Source organism: Rhinolophus sinicus, linkage group LG04 (genome assembly GCF_036562045.2).
Source record: "Rhinolophus sinicus isolate RSC01 linkage group LG04, ASM3656204v1, whole genome shotgun sequence".
In the NCBI taxonomy this organism is placed as follows: domain Eukaryota; kingdom Metazoa; phylum Chordata; class Mammalia; order Chiroptera; family Rhinolophidae; genus Rhinolophus; species Rhinolophus sinicus.
Window position 1 is genome coordinate 68,513,533 of NC_133754.1, and position 27,649 is coordinate 68,541,181.

General features: G+C 43.2%; 1 protein-coding gene across 2 annotated transcripts in view; it reads left to right on the plus strand.

Moving 5' to 3' along the window:
• PRAG1 (PEAK1 related, kinase-activating pseudokinase 1) overlaps window positions 1-27,649 on the plus strand; it is a 54,380-nt gene that overhangs the window by 5,685 nt on the left and 21,046 nt on the right. The window contains exons 3-4 of one of the 2 annotated variants that reach the window (XM_019750557.2): window positions 880-2,702; window positions 25,210-25,367. In XM_019750557.2, coding sequence (XP_019606116.2) covers window positions 880-2,702; window positions 25,210-25,367 — 1,981 coding nt within the window. Of the gene's footprint in view, window positions 1-843; window positions 2,703-25,209; window positions 25,368-27,649 lie in introns of both variants that reach the window. The other variant, XM_074329704.1, reaches the window with a different exon arrangement.

Here is a 27,649-nt window from a genome sequence, read left to right on the forward strand (position 1 = left end):
AGAGGTCAGTGTTAAGTCAGGGGAGGCTTAATTGAGGAGAGGGGCATCTCCTGTGGGTTGCACTGAGCTCCATATGGCCGCAGGTCTGCTCCATTTTTGGTAAGCTGGTTACATCCATTCACCACGCCATTCTCACTACCTTCAACCCTCACAGACGTAAGTCAGGGACTCTTTTAGTTCACAATCATCTTGGAAAGGAGCCAGGTGCAGGCCCTAATTTGGGGCTGCTTCTAAAAGCGGGGGTAGAGGGAGACTTCGGAGGGGAGGAGGAGAGGACAGTGATCTCAGTGGTGAGAATGAGCAGGTCACATCTCTGTGTCATGGTTCAACTAGTCCAGTCGCTTATGCCGGCTTGGGCTGAGGCCACTGCCTGTAACTGGGAGAAAGAGCAGCTCTTTGGCATGACCCACCTCAGAAACCATCCCTCACCCTCCTGCCCAAGGTGTTATAAAAAGCCTTACGACTTTGGTTTCTTCGGGAATGGACCATGACACGGTTATCAAGAGACTAACAGACACAAAACACAAAATCCTATTTTTAAAGCCCAGATGAGAACTTATCTCATCCTGCAGTTTTGAGGGAGAAGGCAAAATGTTCTTTTTCGAGTTATTTTCCTCCTACTTCACAAATCTAAACCACAAGCATGACAGGTGAGGTGGGAAGGGCAGCTCCGTGTCTGGGGAGACCAGTGGCTCCACGGGGTCCCAGCAAGGATGAGGGCTGTGGAGAGGTCAGAAGGTAGCGGTGCCGCTCAGCTTCTCTGCTGCAGCACAGAAGACAGTTTACAGTGCCATGGCACTTCTCTCTCACATTGTCTCTCTCCCTTTTTTTTTCTCTGACAAGGTTTAACGTAAGTCTTCTCACCTTGGGTCTGTGTAGGTCATGTGGAGACGGCCCCCCAGCAAGCTCCGTCTCCCAACGCAGGAAGACGTGCCAGTCGTTTACCTAGGCAGCTTCCGTGGCGTTCAGAAGCCTGCGGGGCCCTGTGCTTCCACAGAAGGCCACCCTCACTGCCCACCTGCATATGCCATGGTCGGCCTGCACAGCCTGGAGGCCCGGGGGGAACAGAATACCGCCTTCCACCCAGTGAGCTTCCCCGATGAGAAGGCTGGGCGGGAAGATAAGCCCACGTTTCCCTACCAAGAGCTGACCTCTGCTCAAGAGAGCTTCCGCCAAAAACTGGCTGCCTTTGGCGGGATGACATCTGGCTGTCACAAGAGCCCTGGGCCCTACCCTTCCCCACAGCCTCTACGGGAGTCCCTGCCCTCGGAGGATGACAGTGATCAAAGGTGCTCACCCTCAGGAGACAGCGAAGGGGGAGAATATTGCTCCATTCTGGACTGTTGTCCCGGGAGCCCTGCTGCCAAGGACACCTCACAGGCTGAGGGTCCCCCACGCAGACATGGTGGAGGGGACTGCTCTCCAGTGTGCTGGGAGCAGGGAATGTGTGCAGGGCCAACTAAGGAGGAGAAGCGGGTTTTGAATTTCCCAAGAGAGTGCTGTAACCAGGGCCTCACAGAGAACCCGGCCCACCTGGGCCCCAAGAAGCTGTCCCTTACCTCGGAGGCTGCCAGTTCTTCAGATGGCCTCTCCTGTGGGAGTGCCAGCAGCGGCACCAGCAGCCCCTTCACCCCCCATCTCGAGAGTGATTACTGCTCCCTCATGAAGGAACCTGTGCCAGGGAAGCAGCAGGACACTGGCTGCCAAGTGGTGACCCCTGGCAGGTGCCTTGGGCTGACTGGGGAGCCCCAGCCCCCAGACCACCCCAGAGAAGCTGTGCAGCCTGAACCCATCTATGCTGAGAGCACCAAAAGGAAGAAGGCAGTACCAGTGCCTTCCAGGCCGCAGGCCAACGCAGAACAGGCAACAGCTGCTCAGGGCCAGGTACGGACAGCTAACACCTGGGCTCAGAAAACAGCATCTGGCTGGGGCCGGGACAGGGAAGGCCCAGACATGGCCCCCCAGGTGGCTGCCACCATCACAGTCATGGCAGCACACCCAGAAGAAGACCACCGGACAATCTACCTGAGCAGCCCTGACTCTGCAGTGGGGGTGCAGTGGCCACGCCAGCCTGTGTGCCAGGACTCTGAGGCAGGCGACGAGGAGATGTCAGCTGGTCAGGGGGTGAGCTCCAGGGAAGGCCCCCATCACACAGCCAGTGGGAACATGCCCAAGGGGAGGCCTGCCATTCCTCCTAAGCTGTCCAGGAATAGTCCTGGAGGGTCCCCAGTATCACCATCTGCTTCCCCACTGTCTGACCTCAATGAGGGGAGCCCCAGTGGCAGCACTGGGCCCCAGCCTTCATCAAGGATCCCCGCTGACCCCGCTTCTTCCTGCCAGGCCAACGGTGTCACTGACCGCAACTCTGTTAAGTGTCTTCCACCGGCCACCACTAACTCAGCCTTGGACCAGAGACGGCCCCGGTACCAGACGGGGGCCTGGAGTCGTCAGTGCCGGATAGAGGAAGAGGAGGAGGCAGAGCAGGACTTGAGTCAAGGTTGTGGAAGGGAGATGGAAAATGGCACCACAGACCCCTCAAGCTCCTCTACCTGGCACCGTCTCTGCCCCACAGATGGCTCCTCGGGACACCACAGCAAAAGCGGGACCGGGATGAGCAAATCTGCCTCTTTTGCCTTTGAGTTCCCCAAGGACAGAAGTGGGGTCGATGCCTTCTCACCTCCTCCACCGCCTCCGAAGTCGCGGTGAGTACGAGTGTCTGTGTGTGACTCCGGCTGGCCTGAGGACAAAGGGCTCTTCCAGAAGCCCTGGCCTTTGCCACGTGCACAGAGGGCCTTCAGGCCTGGGCTCTGCGTCCTGCCCCAGGACCACTGTCTGGCCAGAGGCCCTTGTCCTTTATGTAAATTCTTTATGGAAGTTGTTGCTCGTGTTTGTGCACAGCAAACAAGCCTACAAGCAGCGTCCTGCTTGGGATTGGCTGTTTGGAACCAATCTTTCCAAAAATCCTCTTTTTCTCCCCACCTCTCTGAAGTATCTTCTGTAGGCTTTTTCAAGGAAACCCTGAAATTCTCCATTTATTTACACATGCAAAAGAAGGAGCCTATGCTCCAGAATTTGGAGAGGCAAAGAGATGGGGAGACAAAGGGGCGATGCCAGAAACTGTTACCACGATGGCAATTAGGCCTTGGGGCCAAAAGCAAAATAGTAGGAAGCTCTGCCCGTAGTTGGTAACTTGGATGTGGATTTTTAAAGAAAAGAAAAAAATTGTAGTTTGTTTTTAGCATACTGAAACTCACAGCTTTCTCCACCGCTTCACTGCTGTTCTGCTAGTTTAAAGTACCTTTCAAAGGCCCAAGAAAAATAAGTGCCTTTTTTAAGGTATTGAGTTGTGCGTGGAATTTAAATTCTGGAAAAAAGAAATTTCCCTTTATTAGAGCAAAACTGATTCCTGTCGGGGAAAGGACAGGGAAACCTGCTGTTTTTCCAAAAATAATTGCCTTTCTGAACAGACTTTCTGTAGTCATGTCATTTCCAGTGTTTCTGTTTCAGCTCATGGGCCTCTGGGCTGATGTCAGAAGCAGGGACCTGACCACAGACAGCAGCCGCTGTGACACTTGACTTTGAACATCAAGGCATCTGAGGCTGTGAGGCGCTTTAACATGGGCTTTTTTCACGGCCACTACGTTGTTCTGGTGTTACATTGGCCACCTGCCATGCAGAGTAGACAGCCTTCAAATCCTCAGGGGATTGCAGACTCTCGTTGGCTATAGTTTTAACTCCCTGAGTGAATGAGGGGTTCAGTAGCTAAGAAGAGCGCCCATGTGTATGGCACTTACTATGGGCCAGGCACAGATCTAAAGGGAGTTACTCGTAGACATATTAACTCATTTGATCCTCAGAACAGCCCTAGGCGGTTGGAATTCCCATCCCCAATTTACAGATGACAAAACAGAGATAGAGAGAGCGGAAGTAACCTGCCGAGGTTATAGAGCCTTACCTGGCAGTCTGGCTCCCAAGTCTGTGTCCCTAAACGCATAGGGTACATGCAGGCATAGGAGTAAAGGGACATGAGCAGGGCGTGAGAGTAAAAGGTGGGCATTGTATCTATCGGCCCCAGGCCTGGCGAGGGTAGTGAGAAGCACAGGCTTTGGCATTTGAAAATCAAGTAGGTGCATGTTGCCTCTCAGCTACAGGCCAAGTCATCTTGAGCAAGTCACTCGCCGTGACTGAGCCTCCAAGTTACTCTTCTCTAAACCAGATGATAACACAACATGTTATGGAAAGGCTCAAATGAAATGAACAGAATTCAACCCAGAGCTTAGTTAGGATGTGCGCAAAAGTTGCTGACTATGACAGGGATACCCCCACCCTATAGGAATGAGCCTGGCCCAATCCCAGGAATACCACCTGAATCTTGGAGAAGGAACGAAAACTTTCTTGTTTAAGAATTACAGGGCTTGAGGAAACCCCAGTCGCCATAGCAATGTTTAAATAACAAAATTTCAACCGAGTAAAGTTAAAGATCTAATTGGCTTTATTGAATGATTCATGAATTGGTCAGCATCCCCTCTAGTAAGTAGAAAGGTGCTCGGAGGAGCTGCACAAAATGCAAGGCTTTTATAGGTAGAAACACGGTGGGACAAGGAAATTAAGAGTGGAGGATTGCATGCAAGGTCACCTTCCCTTAGGGGAAAGCCCCCTAGGGGGTCTTATCAGGCAGATTGCCTCACTAGAGTTGGTCAGGAAATTCCAGGCTGATTGGTTTAAAATTCTATTCCTGGGAGCCTGAAACTACAATTAGATTACGTATTACATCTTGGTGGGGCTTAGCAAAAGTAACTCCATTGTGGGCCTATTGTTTCTTTTTCACAGTTCCCCCATTTTGATCAAACTCTCAGCCTAACTGAAAGATATGATCAAAATTTAAAGCATTTAGCACCACTCTTAGCTACCAGTCTATAGTTTTGAAATTTTTGTTGGTCCTGTTTTTTTTTTGCTGAGTCTCTATGGTATTCACAGTTTCCCAATTTTTTAGTCTGTCATTCTCTTTGTTTCTTTCTTGACATTCCCGTGTTAGGGAGATCATTTGCTTAGTGTTTAGCGCCTGTGAAAACGTATTCAACGTTTTTGAAAGAATACAGTGAACCAGGAAGATTACCATGATAACTATAAGCTGGATTATTCCTAATGTTTAGAGTACACTTTGAAGCCAGCGTTCCCAAGACCTAAAATGATCTAAGAAAGCCTCTGTTGAAGGAGTCACCCTTTTAAGCCAAATGGCTTGCTCTTGTGATCTTTTGTGGCTAAGTTTCAGCTTCCCCAGAAGTGTTAATTCAGGTATAGCAGGCGGTGTTGGCCACAGCACACACACATAGCCTTGCTCAGCTAAAAGATAATCCTGTTATCAAGAACAACTTTGGTCAGAGAGTTTAAGGATTTTTGCTGGGCATCTATAGCTTTACCAGCAGATTCCTGCAATATTTTCAAGAGCTAAGGAGAGATTCCTGATATATCCTCATTTGTACTCATTTCCAACCAGGGAAGTAGAGATCTGTCAAAGGGAGCTAATTGTGAATTAGGAATGCCTCCTGGTAGGTCCTTTCTAGAACAGTAGGGACAGTTAGATAACCTAAGAGGCATTGTCCAGTTATGCTCTAGTCATCTAAGCATTCGTAGGTCCAAGGGGAATGATAACCACCACAGACAAAGGTAAATGCTGTCAGGCACAAACCACTTGCACGAAGGTGGCATTGTTAATGGACTCATTTGCAGGAATTATTGCATCTGCCCATTCAAGTCAGGGGCCAGTGAGGTTTCCTCCTAACCTGAAATAAATTGTTTTCTAAATTTCAAAGGTTACCCCCTTTAGCAATGGCCTGGGAGATACAGGTGATGGCATTATCTTTTACTTTGGCCAGTGCCAGAGTAAAGGAAAGAAAGAAAAGAAGGAAGGGTTTCATGTTGAGCTAAAGTAGGAAGTCTTGATCTGGCATCTTATCAATGGCAGCTACTTCTCTTCCTAGTCCAGCATTTGCATAAAAATTATAGTCATCCTCCTACGTTCATTTAGCCCCATATAATTCGTTCTTGCTCTTTTCGAATCCAGCTTTTTAAAAAAATTAGTTCTGGAAATACCCACCCAGCTCTGCTCCATGATCGCAAAAGTCATCAGGAATCTGCCCTTGTCAAAAGTCCCCTCCATGAATCCTGACGATAAAGCACTTTGCAGGAACACTTCGGTAAAAACATCAGAGTAAACCAGTAACTGTAAATGACAAAAGATCTTAAAATGCCCATTGTTAAAGATCTGAAGAAAGTTTATTCTAATGGAATTGACAAGGAAATTTGGTCATTCCTGTAACATACAACATTTTATAACATTATATCAGGGCATTCCAGACTAGGAACTGCATACAATTTCTAGAACACTTATAACATATACTTACACTAACACAACATAAAGAAAGGTTAGTATTACTTCTTATTTGACAATACTTCCCCATTATTTTAACATATCAGATAAGCCTAAGTTTAACATCTCCCTTTTTATGAGGAGAGAGAACAAATCTTTTGAGATGTTCCAAGACTCCTCTAGAAAACCCCCAAGTTAGTTCGAGGTCAAAAAGACTGCATTTAGAATTTGCTTTGGGGAAATTTGTTAAAAATACCAAGAGGATTTTAAAACATTTAGTCAAATTGGATCATAGGTTACTGTGAAACAATACTAGTTATCCATTCAACCAAAGTGACAATTAAAGATTTCACAGGCAGATATAGAAGGTTACGTAGTTCTAAGCAAAACATAGCTCTTTTAATATCAAGAAGACTAGGTTTATCAAAAACATTCTATTTTCCTTGAATTCAGAGTTGTTGCCCTTATTATTTCCAGTGGCTTTAATTATATGTATTAGAGTTCTTAACCATTAAAAAAACCTTTAACTTCTAGTGAAAACTAAGAAGTAAATAATTATGAACTATCTTTTACATTCACATTCTTTCGATTGGTAGATTTATATACTTTTTATAATTTCTAGAAATGTGCTTTCTCATAAAAAATTTCTTGACATGACATAAAATATGTTTACTAATAGACCCAAGTGTCTAGTTCCTCTGTAAGAGGATGCCAAAAGTGGGAAAACCTATGTTCAGTAATTAATGTTTCAGTTATTTTATCTTATTTGGAAGTGAGCTGGATATTTAGTAAGTTTCCATCGTTTAGCTTAATCTTATTAGCAAAACTTTAAGGTTTCAGGTCACTGACAAGATTTGGAGAAACTATTTAAAAAGTTCACCTAAACATTTTTTATACTACTGACATTTATGTAATTTACTTGCCCTTATCAATTAATTATGTTTATTAGGTTACTTATGAACATTTTCCAAAATGGAAAACTATTGGAAGGTCTTTGAGCAACATACAAGGTTAACTTAGTGTCTTCACATGGACCATCTGTTAAATGGGTCCTATTTCCAAGGATTAGCCTCACCTGCAAACAAAAATAAAGGATCTCGTGATGTGTATTATGTTTGCTCAGAACTCCGGAGAAAGGGGTCGTCTCATGCAGGGCAGTGTTACTTTTCCCTTACATTTAGTTAGAGTCTGTTTTCTAGGGCCATGATGGAAGAACAGAGAATGATTTTCTGGTTTGCCTACGGTCCTGTTTTAGAAAACTGACTCTGTCTTGGAGTAAAAAAATAGATGTTGCGAATGACTGAGCTTTCCTGTGGTCTTGTTTTGAATGTTTGGCAGTCGCTTATCTGTATGTTTGAGATATTGTCCTCTGTAAACTGCCATTAGGGTTCCTGAGAAACCTCCTCTTGCTGTAACGCCATGTAGGACAAAGGCTCCCAGCGCTCATTTAATGTGCTGGCTGAGCTTTCGTGGTGTTTAAGCGTGTGCCCAGCCTCCTCGCTGGCAAGTAAGGCAGAGTCTGGGTCTTTCCTTACCTGATACTGCTGCCAACGCAACCTCCTGCACACTCAAGCTCACACCTCCTTGGACTGACGGACCCCACTGAGTCTCTGGGTCACCCCTGCCTCGGTGTATGGCAGAGTTAGAAGGCAAGGAGCTCCAAGTACTGCTAGTTAGGGAACTAAACACGGCCGGAAAGAAATGTGGACTTCTTAGTTTAAATGTCACGTTCAAGACGTAAGGCCATGTAATGAAAGCAGCAGTGCCGGCGGAAATCATTGAGATGCAAAAGAATAAAATTTATTTTTGCCTTCGCAGATGCAAGCCTGGTTTTAAATGACTTATGGCTTTTGAGTGACAAGGTCAGTTGAGGGAGAGTCATCCGATTAGTACAGACAAACATTTCACAAAGAAACCCCAAATTAGAAGATAAGACTGAACTGGGAGGTGGAATTAAAGCATGACAGGTGAAGGAGAAATAAGACAAGTTTAGATGCTTTTAGTTTCCAAACAGTCTGGCCCCCATGAGACTGATCAGAAAAAGGAAAGTTTCCCCAAGAAAGTGAGAGATGACTTTGTTTTCCAGTTATCACTCATGCTAATTGTAATTTTCACCCACCACTCAACTACATCCTCCCTCTCTGCGGGGATTCTGGGGAGCAGAGACTGAGTTTGGCCTTGGCCTTTTGGTCCTTGTTAATTTTCTTCCCTCCGTCCCTCCCGCCCACGTTGCTTCTCAACAGACATGTGGTGACCATGTCATAGATGCAGCTATTTTCTGTCCACAGAAGTGGCCACTGTGCTAATCAGAGGAATCGAAATGATTTCATTGTGTTGTCTCTCAGTAACATGGTCTCTCAGCATGAGCCCCGAGGATGGGAGCAGCATAGGCAAGATGGGTATTTGCCTCCAGACCCCATATCCAATCCTATTAAAGCTTTATTTTGGAGGCACGTTGTACTGTTCTGGATTACAGGGGGATGATGGCAATTTATTAGGCATTTTGAAAATCATACTTTGTATTAGAAAGCACTTTATGTATTTAGAGAATCTTCTCTGATGATGTTGAGCTTTTTTGGTGAAACTGAAAAAACTCAGAGGAGGTTGAGTCGGTCCAAGGGAAAATGAATACTGGACATACTTCAGGGGGAGAATTCTCCCCCATACACAGAGTTTGGCAAACAGAACAAAGCACATATATCAACAATGAACGTTTATATTCTGCTCCATGCCAGGGGCAAATTAATAGTTGGCCTTTTCCCATGAGCTTGTGGATAGAGCCTGAAAACACTGCACATCCAATGACGACACATTACAGAGAATTAAAATTGATTCTTGTCTTTCTATTCTGGAATTTTTTTTTTAAATTACTGAGTTGAACAACAGTATATATAAAATATTTACGACATTCTCCATTTTTGAGCATGCATCCATGGGTAAGGCTATGGATTAGAGATTCTTTAATTCATCAATATCTACTAATTGCTCACTTTCTGTAACACTCTGTGCAAGGTGTGAAAAATCCAGTGACTGTCCTTAAGGCCCCTGAAGGTTGAGTTATTATGAGTAAATCAGCAGATGTGTAATATGACCAACAAAGGCTCACCTCTGCTTTGATTCCCTTTGATGAGACTGGTTATCGTAGCATCTGGATTCTCACCACATTCTGTGTTCTGTTCAGTAATGCAAAGGTAGCTCAGGAGTCCTTTAACTGTCTTTTGACCCGATCTAAAATCAAGATCAAGTTTAGTAAGGCAAATAGATACCACCATGTTTCCCCCAAAATAAAACCTAGCCAGACCATCAGCTCTAATGCATCTTTTGGAGCAAAAATTAATATAAGACCCGGTCTTATTTTACTATATTATAAGACTGGGTATAATATAATATAATATAATATAATATAATATAATATAATATAATATAATACCAGATCTTACATTAATTTTTGCTCCAAAAGACTTTTGGAGCTGACATTAGAGTTGATGGTCCGACTAGGTCTTATCTTGGGGGAAACACAGCATTTATCAAAGAAAGAAAAAAAGCCAGATGCTCCTTGAAGATAAAGAACATGGCTAGCTATTTGTAATTCTATAATATCCTGTTTGATGCCTGGCACAAAATAGATGCTCAAGAAATATTTGTCAAATAGACACTTTTAGGCGGAGACCACTCCCTGTTTATTTCCGTTTCTCCAAAAGCACCTAACTCTATGCTCTGCACATCAGGAAATGTTGAAGAAAGTAACAGTAGCTTTAAATACTTGTGTCAAAGTTTCTTTCTGAAACCCAAGTCTCCAGATTGCCCCAATGCTCTGTTCACGCCTCTGTTTTGGCGGTTAACACGGGGTGTCTATTGTATTTAACTGGATCCACAGTTGTATCTCCGCAAGAATTTGTAAACTCGTTGGTGAACAGGAACCATGTTTCATACATTTTTCTTTTGACTTTCCCACAGGGTACCTTAGCATACTGCGTGGGATTTAGTAGGTATTCAATAAAGGATTGTTGAATTAGAACCAAAAAAAAGGTCAGCGTGAACTACCGATTTTTCACTGGACACTCCATTACAATTCTGTGGCTAGCCTTGCTGAATAGAACATTGTCACCTTGAGTTAAAGAAGCTGAGGTTGATAATTATTAATGCTTCAGGTGGGCAAACTCTATGTGGGCACAATGCATCCTTTCATGGATTAATTACTCCCCAATGGTTGTACTTTCCCTTTTGCTACTGGGCTCTCTTACTCAGCTCTTTTTTTTTTTTTCTCCCTAACGCTGAGCAGGTGTGTGGAGCCAGCCCTTTCTTGCCACAAAAATGTTCCTTTCAGGTAGTAATCACCTAAGGACTTTTTTCCCCCACCGGTGAGTTGCAAGGAATTCTAGGGTGTGGTTTTGCTTCTCTGAGAATGGATTTTCCATGTTTTCTGAGGCACGTTGGAAAACCCAGGCATGTGATCGAGCCCCTTTGTCAATGAGGTGATCAGAGGGACTTTGTTCCTAGAATGGCCAGCCTGCTCTTTGGGTGTGGAACTCCCGATTGGTGAGAAATTCTATTTGCAGCGCAAGTAATTTGTTGCTGTTTTGGGATTGTTAATGTGCTCATGAAAGGACTTGCATTTCCTTCTATCAGGGTTGAGAGATCAACTACAAAGAATACTGAGCAGCCCTTTCTGCAGCTAGTGACTTCCTGAATTTAAGATCAGAGTCTTCATCCTCTGCGCTGAAATCGCTCATTATTTCTTTACTGACTCGTGAGCAGATCCCTAAAATATCGGGCACTAAGGGTGTTCATGCCATTTCCATACATCTCTGTAAAATTTCCTGCTTCAATTAGTTTTTGTCTAATGCCCTAGACGGCTTATTCTCCATGCTTCACTAACAGGCTGACTTATAGAAACAACTGTTCTTCACTGGGGGAGAAGGGGAACTTTGAGTTCAAAATACTCTAAAAAAAATCCTTCCCTTTTTACTCAGTTATGTTACTCTCCAGCTAATTTTAGTAGCTATCACTATCCAGTGATCTTCCTGACTTCCTGGTAGTTTGGTGTTTAGCCATTTCATGACCACTAATGCATGTGCTATAAAAACTTTAAGAAAGTCTAAAACCTAGGCAGATAATCGATGGTGTTGCCACTGTATGTTCCTGAGTTGTAGAAAGCCCTTGAGAATGTCTTCAGCTCTTCAGGAACTCCACATGACAGCCCAAATGAATGAAAATACGACTACATTGGATAAATACAAAATGGCGAGAAATTGACACTAATAAGTAATAGGAGGACCTTAAAGATCAGGAAGAAATGGAAGAAGAGTCTTTGGAATTTTAAAATCAGTCATAGTAGGGGTGTCACTTAAAGTAATTCTTACTAATATGTGTAGATCAAAAGGAGGACTTTATGACTGCATATTGCTGAACCATGAGGGCAATTCGGTGCCTCCTCCACACTGATTCCCCTCAGTGGAAGTGGCCGCCTGGAGCTCCACATGGAAAACACGGAGTGCGTGTGCCCAAAGCAGGAAAGCTTGCCATGATCCATCAGTACTGTGTGCGGGTCATGTGAGAGGGGAGTGCAGACACCGTGCCAGCTATTTGCCAATCTAGCTTTAGAATCTAAAACTTGCCACCTATAATGCAAAACCATTGGTGGGGGTTTGTAACTGCTTCCTCTACGAATTTAAGAGTTCCATACCTGGGAGGGGATCTCTGGTCTGTCCAGCTCAGGTGGCCCTGAGCAAAGTGTTTGGCAGAAGTTGGTCATCCTCTTTGATTGCAGCTTCGCATTTCAGGCTGTAATGCCAAAATGTGTTGTTTCCTCTTAATGAGTAATTATGACTATTTCATGCATTTGAATGAGCGATTTTGAATATTTCATGAATTTTTGGAACTCAGTATTTTAGTAAATAACAGTTGCCATTAAGTCTACAGAGGGTGCCAAGAAAATGTGTACACATATTAAGAAAGGCAAAAAAATTTTAAAATTGTAATACTCAATATATACCGACAACAAAAGATGAATACAAGTCACGTTTGACTTCTGCGATTACAAGAGGTGCTCAAAGTGGTTACCATCAGCGTCTAGACCCTTCTGATTATGGTGAACACTGTTTGGTAGACTTCTGTGGCGAGCGTGTAAACTGTTCCAACACAGCAGAAGCAGCAGGACTTGTTGCTGAGCGAGGTCTCCTGGATCTTCCCTTGTGCACATCACACACAGCACCATGGGTCTCAGACTTATCACGAATGCGTGCAATTGTGAGGCGTGTTGGAGGTGCTGTTGCATACTCACGCCTCCATTGTCATTGCACTTCCGCAATGTTCTCGAATTTCAAATACCACTTCAAAATGGTTTTGCGTTCCTCAAATGACAACCGTGCTTCCGCCATTTTCTCTGACAGTCCTGCCTGTCACATGGTGATGCTAGCATTCATTTGATTAACGCCATCTTTTGAGTGAACATCATACTACATATTGCTGCCGTAATTCAATTCAACTTCAGAAAGTAATACATAGATAACATCTCTTAAAATGTGTATATATTTTTGGGGGCACCCCCGGTATTTCCCATTATTTAAAGTCTTATGTCTCTTTACGGATCTTAAATTTCTTTTTTCAGTCCTTAAATCGTGTCCTTAAATGCATGTTTACTTAGTTTTACTCTCATTGGCTTGTAGCACTGCCTGTCTATGCCCCCGCTAGCAGGGTTGGGGGGGATGTTGAGGGGGTAGGGGCAACAGGTATGTCAGAATCGTTTGGAGAAATAGTTTGAAAATAGAAATTAACTATGATAATATAAATTTACATTTGAGAAGTAAAAACAAAACTATTGTGTTCATAATACCGCCTACATATAATTTTTCAGTCTTCTTGGCTAGCGACAAGTTAGGCCATCTGTCTTACAGATATGTTCATCATGGGGACAGAGCGTGTCTCCCCAGGAGAAAGTAGAAGAAACCAGGACAGGAATATTCCTGATCTGTTGTATTTACTTAGTAACATCCCTTCAAATCTCTCAAAATGCCTTCTCTACATCCATGCCCTCTCCAAAACTTGAAACAGGGACGTTGCCTATACATTGAATCCTAAATCCAGCCACTTGATCCTCCGTCTTATTCTACTTTCAATGCTTATTCATGTTTCCTATAAAAGCAGAGAAAGCTAATGAAAGACATTCTTTTTACAGTTCAGAAGCTGAGACTTTCTTGATCTTGACCGTCATTTAATCACTAAATTTGAAGACTTAGAGGAGAGGGAGCTCACATGAATTACCCAGTAAAATTAAGTGTAACACTACATTATGTCCCACAGTCTCTATTCCTGAGTGCATGCCTCAGAGAAACACACCCACACGGGTCCCTTAGGGGACGTGCACAATGCAGGTCATTACAACGTTGTTCACAGCAGCAGGGGCAAACCCAGGCGTTCAACTCTAGGGACACAGAAAAGTGAAATGTCATGAGTATAAAACAAAATGCTTAATAGCAGCCAGAAGCGATGGACTAGATGTATATACAGAAATATGGATAGACCTTGGTATTGAGTGAAATAACTAAGAAACAAGACAAGATCTTTAACACAATGTAATGTATATAAATTTAAAACACACAAAGTAACACTATAGCATCTTAAAAGATAAATCCAAGTTATATATCCAAGGAAGTATAGGGTGAGTACTTGGGAGTGAGAAATGGGGAAAGTTGAGGATTCAAGATGGAGATGAAGGGAAAAACTAAAACAACGTAGATCAGTGTGAAAGTGTATAATTAATTGAGGCATATGATTATCTCACCTCTCTGCACTTTAAATGACTGCACACATGAGGAGAGACTGTGAATCATGGAGAAGTAGAGAGAGGATTCACTTGAGGCAAGAATTAAGAATATCAAGAAAAGGGATGAATGCTTGGAATGGTTGTTTTGGAAAATGCAAGGTCAAGTGTAGGGATTGCCAGGGAGTCCCAAGAGCTACCTGAACGCGGGAAGCATGAATTAACTGTGTTCCCAGTCTGCATTGTTTTGTACTTTCCTAGAGAAGCACTGGGCTGCCTCATGCAAGAGTAAAGATAGAAGATGTTTGGAGTTACCTAGTGTGACATTGTGATTTATAATAAGAAATATATATTTGGTTTTCCCAGTTCTGTCACAGAGCTCCTAAAACCCTTGGCCTTTCCTAAGTGCATAAAGGTGTCTTTTATTATGTTAATGAGGTGACTTTTGGAACCCACCTAAGGATGGAACTGGTTGCCAGGGGGAACCAACCATTGTGATTAGAGGGTTGGAACGTTCAATCCCACCTTTCAACCTTCCAGGAGGGTAGAAGGACTAAAGATTGAATCAGTGGCCAATGACCAATGATTTAATCAATCATGTCAATGTAATGAAGCCTCTGTGAAAACCCAAAAGGACATGGTTCAGAGAGCTTCCAGATTGGTGAACACATGGAGATGTGGGAGAATGTCGCACTCAGAGAAGGGCATGGAAGCTCCGTGCCCTTTCCCAGTACCTCATCCTATGCCTCTCTTCCATCTGACTGTTCCTGAGTTATATCTTTTGAAGTAAAATGTTTCTCTGAATTTGGTGAGCTTCTCTAGCATATTAATCGACCCCAAAGAGGGGGTCTGTGGAACATCCTATCTGTGGCCAGTCAGTCAGAAGCACAGGTGACCACTTGGACTTGAGATTGGCATCTACAACAAAGGGCAATCTTTTGGGACGGAGCCCTTAACCAATGAAATCTAATGCCCTCCCCAGTAGACTGTCAGAACTGAGTTGAAAGATAAGACACCCAGCTGGTGTCTGCGAACTGGTGGTATGGGGAACCCCCAGCCCACATTGGAATTGGGTGACCAGAACCCTAACCTAGGGTGGGAAGGTTTTGGCTAAGGCTGAGGGCTGAAGAACTGACCTGGGAGTGGGGAACATCATCCTTACTGGGCAACAGGCTGGACCAGAGTGGGAGGACAGAAGCAGATCAACCTAGTGGCTTTGTTACAAATAGCCTGAATTTCCCAATCCAGGAACGAAGTCTAATAAATGCACAGAGATTTCTTAAGCCAAATAGTTAGGCTCAAGATCTGGGTCTACAAAGTGGACTTGAAGCATTTGCTGAATCCAGAGAAGGAGAGAGAAATAATTCTGAAATTGGGGTTACCAAAGCCAGTAGTTTAGAAACCAAAAGATTCTGGTCAGGCACAGATCACCTGGGTGGATAGATTCCAAGGAGAATAGGCCAGTACTAGAACAGCAGCAGTTCCCAACTTGGTGAATAACAACTCGCCGCTGCTTTGGTTTAGTCAATCACCAGCGTCCTCTGTGGGTTGGTTGAGAGGATGGAAAGGGGGTATGAAGAGGGAAAGAACCATGGGAGGGTCCTTTTTGTAGAGGGAGGGAGAATAATACAATAAAAGAGGTTCTTTTCCTTTTAATTTGTTTCATGTTGGAACTAAGCAACGTGGTCATCTGAGGAGTATGGCAGTTCCTGAACCTGGGGTTACACTGAAAATTATCAGAATGAGGTCTGGTTGATGGACAAATCAACACTTCCTAGTTATTTAGAATAATGCATGCCATAAAAGCATCACCTTGATTGACTTTCTTCTTTGAGTCTCTTTAAAGTACCGTAATAAAAATGGAGGCATCAAGAGAGAATGAAATCTCTAGCCAATCTGCTGTTTTCTGCTTCTGTCCTGGTAGCAAGAAGAATTACTGGATTTACTGGAGGCTGCTGAAGTGCTCTCTGTCTCTGTCTTTTCTGTGTCTCTGTTTTTCTCCATCCATCCATTCACATTCACCTTCCTATATAGCTAACACTTCCTATGTACCTGGTGCTGTTTTTAGCACTAATTAAATAAGTAACTCATTGAATCTTCCTAACAGGCCCATGAAGGAAGTACTATTATTATCCCCAGTTTATAGGTAGGAAGCTGAAGCACAAAGAGCATTTTCCAAGGCACACAGCCAGTAAGCAGTGGAGCCAGGACCCAAACCCAGACAGCAGAGCCCGTGTTCACTCCGTTAACCTTGCCATCCTGGGTGGCTCTGCAATCCATCTGGGTAGCCATTCAAATGCTTGCATGACTGTTTTTCCCACAGACGCCTCCCACACAGCACTGGCCTATAGGCTGGGCAGCTGGTGGGAGATGCTCCTCTGTGGATTGCAGTTGCTCAAGCTTTACTTCAATGTATGATTCATCTCTCTTTTCATCTTCTCTTCCCATCTGCCCCTTGTGTGAACAGATGTAAAAGCTTCCTCCTTGACTTTCCAGGCCAGGTGTTGGGGACTCGTGGTTCTTAAGGGATTGTATTGGAGATGAAAGTGTCATGGAGCTGGAGATGGGGTCAAGTTGTTGGGTTCTCAGCACTCTCTTACCCGCTCCTCAATAGCTGTCTCTCCCTGTCCTCAGCTTTAGCTGAAACCTCTCCATGCTTCGTCATCTGCCATCCTCACTCCTTCCCTAGGCAGCCCAGAGTGGCTGTTAAAGTATACAACCAGGCAGACTCTGGCCACAAATAAAGGACTCATTTTCTGAGACCTGACAGGTTATTTTTAAAAATATTGGTATCTCTCAATGCCTAAGTATAGATCTGTATACTTAGCCAGCAAATTTCCATTTGACCAATTTAAGCATTTTTATCCTTGACCAAAACCAACTAGTAACCTAAACTGTGTGTGTCTCCTTATTTTAAAAATAAGTATGGCTTTATTCCTGTTTTTAAATGCTTTCCACTGAATGCAAAGTGCATTCATCGTCGGGCTGAACCAGAGGGCTTTTTAGCTTGTAGAGCCCCACAGTCACTAGTGCATGAACTGCAAATGCAAATTAACAGGGCTGCACCATAAAGGTCATTTGACCAAAAATGAAACCGACTTTCTCTCTTTGTACCTGCTAATAGGTCAGCGGGGGAAACATGCTCCCAGAGCAGACTGGACTCATTAGTCCTTTCAGGTGGCACTTAGACACTTACCAAATGATCCCGTGGCATCTTCATCTAAGAGCACCAAAGATAAAAGCAATAAAACCTTTCCAGTTTAGTTATCTGCCTTTCTCCTCTCGTGTCCCAGAAAACAAAAACAACAATGTAAAAACTGGAAGATTTGTGCAAATTCATGATATTTTGCGACCGTTGTATTTTATAGATATGAGAAACTTTCAGCTTTCGAATCCAGCTGTCCTGAGGGTTGTTATTTACTCAGTGTTCCTGTCTTTAGCAAGTTTTGCTCAGCAAGTGTAATTCTTTTTTTAAAGGAAACATTTATCCTCCCAGATGCCACTGAGTTATTGAAACAGAGGCAGATAAGCTTAATCAAGAGCATTTAATAATTACTCTGTGTTCCAGCATGCCGTGATTATGACACAGCCCCTCAAACAGTTTATAATTTGGGGGTAGTAACAAGCCTATTTCACGTGAGAAAATTAGAATAATCTAACCAAGATTATAATCAAATGCTCAGCGATGTAAATCAGACTCAGTTCTGCATGAGTTCCAGAGGGGATAGACAAGTCAGAGAAGACTGAAATGGTTTGGGAGGGATTTGTAGGTAAGTGATACTGAGGCTGGGTCTTGAGGATGGAAAAGGTTTGAAGGGGAGAGAGACTTGTTTCCTCTGAGTCAAGGTTGGTAGGGGCGAGCAACACTGGGTGCTTTAGGGACAATGAGAGATGAGCCCAATTAGAGAGAAGGGTGTATGAGGGGAAGTGATGAAGTAGGATATTAACCAAAATGCTGATAATTTTTTTCCAGACGACAAACCTAAGCATGTGTTCTCATGTATAGACAGTGGGAGAAAATATTTGCAATCGAGATTGGCAAAGGGAATTTGGAAATGTGTGTTTCTGTCACCATGGAGGACCTGAGTGGATCCAACATAGTGGCTGAGGTTGAGAATCCTTGCAGGGGCTCTAGGTAAGACCCTTCAGAGTTAGCCGTCATCATGACAGCAGTATTTTAGAAAGATTTTGAGTCAGGATGAACATTTTTTCTGAAGGTGTATCTCTTTTTCGGAGGAGCTTGACGAGTTAGAAGGGATGGTGGTGGCTCTATCCACTGTTGTGTCCTCAACAGTTAACACAGTGCTCGGCATACAGTAGCTAGTTAATATTTGTTGGTTGAAAAACCTGGGAATGGTATTTTGGACCGACAGGACGGGGGACCTACTGCAAGTAATACTGGCATAAGATAAAGTAAAAATGGGGTGCTCTTAGTCACCAAGCAGAGCTGGTGTTTCAGCTTGAATCATTTAAGGATTTTGACGTTAGGGTCTGGCTAACTAGTACAGAATAAATGGGGTGAAACGTCATGTACGTTAGAGTGTATTTGAATTCCTTCTAATGATGGAGCGCAATAGGACAATTGGAGATTGAAAGCTGCAGGTCACAGAGGCAGATCCGTCCCTACTTTCCTGTGCTTTTGCAGGAAGTGCATTTTATAGAAAAGTCAGAGAGGAACTGCGGGGAAAGGGAGAGCTCTTAGCTGGCGATTCACAGCAGGCTGACAAGGTACTCTCATCGCCCTGACGCTGGCCCTGCAACCTCAGGGCTGCTCCAAAGGACCCGGCACTCACTGGCCCAGCCTGTCCGGCCCTGGGAGGCCATGCTGATGAGGATGGCACTACAGGCTGGAGTCTAGGATGGTAAGAGGTTCTCGTTCTTTGATTTAGGCATGACTTAATTTATTTGCATCTAAAACCATTCTGTTTTCACTTCTTCTTCTTGGTCATTTTTTTAAATGTGTATAAAATGTTCTAACCTGTTTGTGCTTTGAGAGCGACCTCAAAGGTCTTCTGTGCGTCATCCCTAAGCTTAGCAGTGAATCTGGCCAATCCAGAGACTTGGTGGTCTGGGGAGTGAGTCTAAAACTGCATGCTAGCGTGATCTGAATGTTCTTATATTTTGCTCCAGTAGCAAATAAGCACTCAACCAGATGTATGTGAACTACACAAAAGTGAGGGCAGCTGCAAATGAAAATTTGCCTCAGTCACACTTGAAACTGTGCTGTCGTGTGAGGTCTCTAGCAGCCATATGAAGTTTGACATACAGTCTCTGCCACACACTGGGGCCGGCATCCATTAAGGATTTCGGACATTGTGAAATCTCAGAGGTATTTTTAGAAGAGGCTTGTTCCTATGAATGAGGAAGTCTGGCAGATGGCTCTTCCGCCTGGATTATTTTTTCTAGCTTTCTACCGATACAGTATAGAGAAAACGCTGGCAAGGCTTCTTTCTCTAAGGACAATGGGGGGAAAAGCCATTCTCAAAACACTGGGCAGCAGCCACAGGACTGCTAGTCTCTAAGGACGCTGTGCCCCTTGACGTGTATATCACCCAACTCTCCTGTGACTGTGACTAATCCACGGGGGAGGCAGGAACGGAAGTCTGAGCAAGAACGACCCGTTTATCACACTGCGAGAGCAAAGACATCTGCGCAGGTTGAGCTCTCGCTGCAGCTGATAAGAATGTTATTCACCACCCAAAGAGGAAAGACTAGAGTGTGTGGTTTTGGCCCATTGGAGCCACTTCCTTAAATGACGTGACATCAGATTGCAGCTTATAGCTGGTTTGCACTGGTCTTATGAAAGACAAATCACACTATCATCCGTGAAGGAAAAGTGCCTTTAAAAAAAGAAGTATAGTCTTGTTATGCCTTGTTGTGTGCATTCGGATTGTCATTTGGCCTTAGGTCTGACAGAATAATCTATGAGGGCCCAGAAGAGGCACCTTTGGAATAGTAAGCCCTTTCCAGGAATTTTAAAGAAATCTATTGCACACACAAACTGAAGACGCAAAAACAACTTGTCAGTCTCTGCTTTGATGACAAACTTCCCCATTCATTTGTAAATCTGATATGGTTTTGCTCATTCCCTAATTAAAGTTGCGGTTCTCTAGGAGTGCAGATCACACAGGTTTCCAGAGTGGAAGATTTTTGATGCAACTCAGGAAAGAGGCATCACTTCTAAGGTTTTGCTGTTAAGAGAAAGTGTCACCCTGTCCTTCCCCATTTATACCTGAGCATTCCAAATGCCCATTGGGGTTTAGTTACCTGCTGGGAACCTAGGTTTCTTGTGCCTATTTAGTAGAGAAACAGCAATAGTGTCCCTGGAAGCCATGGAAACATGAAATTGGCTTAGATACTAAGATTTACCAGGATCTGCTCCAGGAGGCTCCCCACTTACACACACACACACACACACACACACACACAGTGGAGAATTTATCCTACAATCCCAGGAATACTGATTTTGTTTGCTTTCATTTGGTGAGTTTTCAAAGCTGTGACTTCTCCCTTATAGTGACTAGATGCAGAAGAATTAACCCCCCCAGAGTCTCAGAAGAGTTGTTAGGTCTGAGAAATAAGTTTTTCCATCTATAAGGCTATGCTGTGGTGGAACCAACCCTCACTGAGCTGGCGTGTCTGCTGTGGGCCCTGATGGAAATCTCGCTGGGTCTTCCCCTATATTCGGTGCCTTTCAGAGTCTCAATAATGGGTCAACAGGAGTGGCTATCGCGGGGCTCATTCAGGCCTTAGTGGTTTTCTCTCCTTCTAGAAATGTTCATTTTTAGTTTATCAAATATTTTAAGCATACAATGAATTTTGAAAATAATTTTAACTGACATTCATGTATCTCCCTAAGATTTTTCAACTGTTAACATTTTGCCATTTTTTTAGACTTTTAAAAATAAAATATTACAGGTACAGTGGAAGATCCCACCTTATCTAATTTCCATTTCAATTTCTCACTGCTGCCCATAGTGATCACTGTCTTGAAGTTGATGAGTATTATTTCCATTTTACTGCATATATGTGATATACAAAAATCTATATAGCATTGTTATGTTTTAAAAATGTATATAAATGGTACCTGCACCATTGGACAAGGCTGTTCAAGATCAGGAATTGGTAGTCTACCACCCACAGGCCAGCCATCTGGATTTACAAATAAAGTTTTATTGGAAAACATGCCCTCTCATTTACATATATCTATGGCTGCTTCCTGCTTCAACAGCAGAGTTGAATAGTTGCAGCAGAGATTATATGACCCGTGACCCTAAAATATTTACCATCTGGCCCTTGAAAGAAAACTTTGCTGACCTCTATCAAGAGCAATGATTTTTAACCTTTTTTAAAGTCAGGACCCACAAAAACTATACAGTTAATATCATGATCACACACACTCCTAGAATAAGTTTTACAAAACGAAGTTTCACAAATCCTTACTATATATTTTCTTATCTGTTCTGTTTTGCTAAACTGCTGGTCAGTAAACTACGATGACTCACTAATTGAATTAGCCATTCATTCACTGCTAGTCATTTGAATATCTTTGCTCAAGAATATGTACCTAAAAATAGAATATAAAATGAATAACTTCATTTTAGGGATATGCATATTCAATTTTACAAGATTCATCAATGTGTTATTGTGTGTGTGTGTGTGTGTGTGTGTACACCAATCTTCAGTCCCACAAACAGTGCTAGAAAGTTCCCATTGCCAGACTGATCTGACAGGTGTGAAATGGAATCTTCCTTTATTTATAATCTGATCACTAAAAAGTTTGATCATCTTTTCATGTGTCAATTGACTTTTCGTGTTTTTTCTTTTTGTGACTTGCCTTCACACCCATTGCCCTTTTTTTAATGGGGCCATTTGTCTCTCTGTTGTATTCTTTTTGTATTCTGGATACTAATACTTTATATAGATTACAAATAGGTGGGTTGCCCACCCCCAATGTTTGGTTTTTTTCACTTTTCTTTTTTTTTTTAAGATTTTTATTGGGGAAGGGGAACAGGGCTTTTTATTGGGGAACAGTGTGTACTTCCAGGACTTTTTTCCAAGTCAAGTTGTTGTCCTTTCGATCTTGGTTGTGGAGGGTGCCGTTCATCTTCAAGTTGTTGTCCTTTCAGTCTTAGTTGTGGAGGGCACAGCTCAGCTCCAGGTCCAGTTGCCGTTTTCTAGTTGCAGGGGGCACAGCCCACCATCCCTTGCAGGAGTCGAACCGGCAACCTTGTGGTTGAGAGCCCACTGGCCCATTTGGGAATCGAACTGGCAACCTTCGGAGTTAGGAGCATGGAGCTCCAACTGCCTGAGCCACTGGGCCTGCTGTCACTTTCTTTATAGTGTCTTTTATCATACAGAAATTTTCAGTTTTAAAGCAATCAAATTTATCTATCATTTTTATGGTTTTATTATTATTTTTTTTAAATCTCATTTAAAAGTTACTTCCCTTACCCAAGATCAAGATTTTCTCTGATATTTTCTTCTAACAAATTTTAAACCTTGGGGTATTTTTCCATCAAAAATTCATGTTTGTACATGGTGTGAAACATAGCTCTGCCTTCTTTTTTTCTTTTGTCCTATTATTTGTAGCTGGTGTATGTGTACCATGATGAACTGACTTGTTCATTCTTCCTTGACTGAACCATCACAACGTCTGTCACATAGCAAGTTCCTGTAGACAGAGATCTGTTTCCTGGATCTCTGTCCGCAAAATAATGGCCCCAGATATTATACTACAACCAGGTCTAGATGGTTTTACAGGCAAGTTTTAGCAATTTTTCAAGGAACATATGTTCCCTGTTTTAGACAAACTGCATAAGATCAGTTATAAAGAGAAAAAGTTACCCAATTCATTTTATGCTTCTAATATAACCTTTATACCCAAACTAGACAAGAGCAGTACAAGAAAGAAAAATTATGGGCTAACCTCACATTTGAGTATATATTTTAAAATCCTAAATTAAATATTAGTAAAATTGAATCCAGCCATGTGTAGTAAATTAAGTGTATGCAAAGTGTGCAAGCATAGGTTAATTTTAGAAAAGTTATTAATGTAACTCATCACATCAACAGAGTAAAGTAGGAAAATGATATGATTTTTGTACAGATGTAGAAAAAGCATTTGATAAAGTCCAGTAACTATAAATGATTTAAAAATATAAAACACTTAGAAAACTTGAAATAGAAGCACTTCCTTAACCTGACAAAGAGCATCTACCAAAACCTGTAGCAAACATGGACTTGGTGTTAAAGCATCCCTTGTAGTGCTCTGGCATCGCATTCCCTCTTTGCACCTGGCACCTGAGAGCTTTTCTTTCTTTCAATGCTTTCTGTTACTTTAAATAAGTGTGTGTGTGTGTGTGTGTGTGTGTGTGTGTGTGTGTGTGTACAGGCGCGCGTGCGCACTTTTACATACATTTGTGTATTTTTCAGTTTTATCTATTTATATACATGTCATGGCGTGTTTTCCTAAGTGTGTGGAATGGGGCACAGTGCCAACTCAGCAGCTATGGTGCTGGAATTTCTCCTTTGGCAATTTTCTGGGCTTGCAGACCGAGAGACTGCAGAGACCCCTCTGGAGGGGGCGGAGTAGTTGGATTGCCATAAAGCTGGCTTCTCTCCTAGACTGAGGAGCTGTCGTTATTCACAACTTCAGATCTTGGCTTCATCTGGAGAACATTTACTGATGGATCTGATGAGGATAAAAATCTTCTATGAAACTTTCTGTGATTGTATTTTTTAAGAGGGTAAAACAAAGAAAAGTAATCTACAGCTTATCATAGCACTTCCTAAGGATTTGATAGTTCCAAGATCTTTACAGGGACATTGAAATATAAAGAATACTATTGTAATATTGTCATTGCTGTCACACTACGTGTAACAGCTTTACAGCATTTTTCATGGTGATTCTAAGGGTTGGAGATGGAGAGAGAGAGGTTTCTAGAGAGGACATCTCATGGTAGCAAACAAACTTTCTCTAAACTTCTGTTAGTAAACAAGGGATTCCAGTGACTGAAGGCCAATACAGGGCTTGGCCATGTTGAATACAAAGGACAATCAATCCATTCTTGACTATAAGGTCATATGCATTAAATAGGGCAGTGCCAATGCCAAATCAATACTGTATTGTACATTTCCTACAGCAAATACTGAGATATAGATCTGCTGTCGTGGGAACAGGAATGTTGTCAGGAAATAGCAGTTCTGACAAATCTGGGTTACCACCAACAGGGAAAGAGCTGGATTGATTGTGGTCTCTCTGACTTTGTGCTGAAAATGTCAGGTCAGAGTGAGTGTTCATGGAGTCCTTGGAAAGGGGAAGGAGAAATCAATAAGCTAAACATTCTGCCTAATGAGGGAACTGTTTTCTCCAAGGTGAAGTTCTCTGTTCTTGAACTTGGTATTCCTGTCCCTGATATATTGGCAATGCTGCCTTAGAAGTGTGACAGAAGATTCCATAGAAAGCTTACGGGCAGATTCATCCTATAGTTCTGGAATAAGGGTTATGTGAACATGGTTCTATCTGAGCATTGCACCTGAAGTCTGATTAAAATTTCAATAAAGTTTCCCTTAATTCCAAGGAACAACATAGACTCTTTGAAGTTAGGTCAAGAGAGCACTAGGCAAAAAAGAAATCCCATGTTTTCAGTCCTGATTTGCAATTCACTTGTTCTGTGATCTTGCAAACGCTACCCAATCTTTGTATGTCTCTATATATGGGCTTGTATGATAATAGTCCATTTTTCTTTGCAGAGATGTTACATAGGATATAATAGGTGACATAAATGTTTTGGCAGACGGGGTCAGACTACGAAGGCAGTTTCCCCCAAATCATGATTTTGGCATTTGTCTAAATTTAATAGACTCACTTCTCTTAACCACACCCAAGAGATCGCCTACCATTTAAGTGCACTAGGTTTCAAAAGAGCACCTGTTATCTCTTCCCAGAATATTGTTTTCAAAACTTGCTGGCGTTGGTCAATTTCAAGAGCATGGTAGATTCATGGTCCATTGGCCTGGTTTTTGACTAGGAACCAAATTAATCACTTTTATTGTTTGTTCCTATATTTTCCAGGCACCTTTTAAAAATGAACAAAAGCAGCTCTGATTTGGAAAAAGTGAGCCAGGGCTCCGCGGAGAGCCTCAGCCCATCCTTCAGGGGTGTTCACGTCAGCTTCACCACGGGCTCCACGGACAGCCTGGCCTCGGACTCCAGGACCTGCAGTGATGGAGGTAACAGACTTGATCTTCACAGGGAGGCTGAAATTCTCCCGAGTGTGGAAGGCCCGGCCTGGGGTAACTGCCGGGATTTGGAAGGGCTGAGCTAGACCTACTGTCTTGGGCCTGCTTTCCGCATGAAATAGACTCTACCAAGGAGCAGTTGACGTTAATTCCCCGTTGAATATCTGGCAAGGTGCCTCATCCCATATTGTGCCTCCCAATTATACACAATGCAGCCACATGGCAACAAGGCGGAAGGAGGCAGAAGTTGATAGCATGTCGAAAGACTCCTGATTCCTTGGGTAATGAGCCATCTATGTGGAGGTCTGCCCTCCACTTCTGTCCGCTGGGTTAGTTCTCAGGGGATTGGGTACATGCCAACCACAGGTTTTATCTCTTTTGTCAATCTTCTGTGTTTCTCTCTCCCTCCCTCCTTCCCCCTCCCTCTTTTCCCCTCCCTCCTTCCCCTCCCTCCTTCCCCCTCCCTCTTTTCCCCTCCCTCCTTCCCCACCCCACTCCCCCAACCTCAGGCTCTCTCATGTGCATATGTGCACATACACACGTATATACATGCACACTGTTGGACACAACAGGTGTTTCATAAATGTTTGTTGGGTTAAAATCATGGAGGCTTCAGTAGGCAACCATCCATCCCACTTTCTGGATAAAGTTCTAAGGCATTGTATGTGGGTGTGTCCTGATTGGGCACATTCCTGAAAAGGAACTCTCATTTTTCTGTAGTTGTGATGGATAGTGTTAAAACCTCTCAGCCTTTCATTCTTTGTGTGTGTGTCCTCTCCTGCATTTTTCTTACACTTGCTGTAGCATGTTAGGTTTCAACAGGTGCTAGCATGACTTCCTCTCTCACTCCTATAGAAGTATTTCTTCTCAGTAGGCAATTTTGGAGTAGAGGCTTCCATTGGAAATTTACTGTCGCCAACATGTTTCTAGCTAAAAGATGAGTATCACTAAGACAAAAACATATGTTATAAGTCAGACTGTGGTGGGTTCTGATGGGAAAGTTCTGATAGCTCTAACTTAAAAACAGGAACTATCTTAGCCTTGATTCGGGTGGGATGTGACAAAAGAGGATTTTCATTTTCTGCAGGTTTTCCTGGGCTTCTATCATTTTCCTTTACTCATCCCATTGTGCAAAAATTCCACGAAACAGATTATGCCATAGAGGGCTGGGCCGGGCATGTGAACCATCAGACCCTGTGCTGGTCAGCCCTGACCCACTCTTTTGGGATTGTGCCCAATTCTGAGGGAGCAGTCTGCAGTGGAGCTCTCCATCGGCCACCAGCCAGCTGGTATTGATGAAAACTGGACTTAACTGCATCAGCACATTGTTTCTCAGAACCAACAAATTATGATGATTGCTTTCAGGGCTCTTACAGTCTATCCAGGCAAATAAGATTAAAACACGTGACACATTCCAACCCATGGGTGGATGCAACAAGCTAAGAAATTGAGCTCCCCAGGACATGGGTGCTTATAAAGGCTGATGGAAGAGAAAGAAATCAATGAGAGCTAATGCAGGGTTCAAGGAAGGCTTTTCAAGTAGATGGGACTTCAGCTCATGTCTGAAGTGTGGTTAGAATTGAGGAGGAGAGAGCTTTGCAGGTAAAGGAAACAATAAGAGAGGAGCAAAGGCTCAGGATTAGCAGTGCACATTGGGAAGAGGGTCAGACCAGCCTGACACTTCAGTGGAAGCAGATGAGGGGGAAATGGGTTGGTGGCAAGCAGGAAGCTGGATTGTATACTGCTCTCGAAACCAATTTATGGAGGTAGGAAAAAGAGAGCCACGAGGGCTTGATGAGTACAATGGTGACACCTAACTCAGACATTTTTTAATTAACATGAATACATTTTCATGGTTATTCTTTTATCATGAGCCAGTTATTCAATGAAAATGCATCTCAAAATTTGGATTCCTGGATCCAAGGTTACCAGACGCTGGCTCCTTAGAATGAACCGTTTCTATCTGCTGCTCCTATGTGTGACTTTGTACCCGGAAATTGGCTAAAAACCAAAGACAATCTCTCTCTCTCTCTCTCCCCCCACTCCCCTCTTTTTTTTTTAACATCTCTTAAACATTAATTTGGAGAATATCCAGAACCACTGGTCATGAAATGTAAGACACCCTTCATTGAGCTTTGGATCATTAACAAAGGCCACTTGCTTTAGATCTGTTACTGAACAATTATTTTTCAGCCCCATGAGTCCTGACTTTTACCACACAGCCGAAATAGTCACCTATTACTATTTGGCATCTAGTGCTGAAGCTGAGAGAG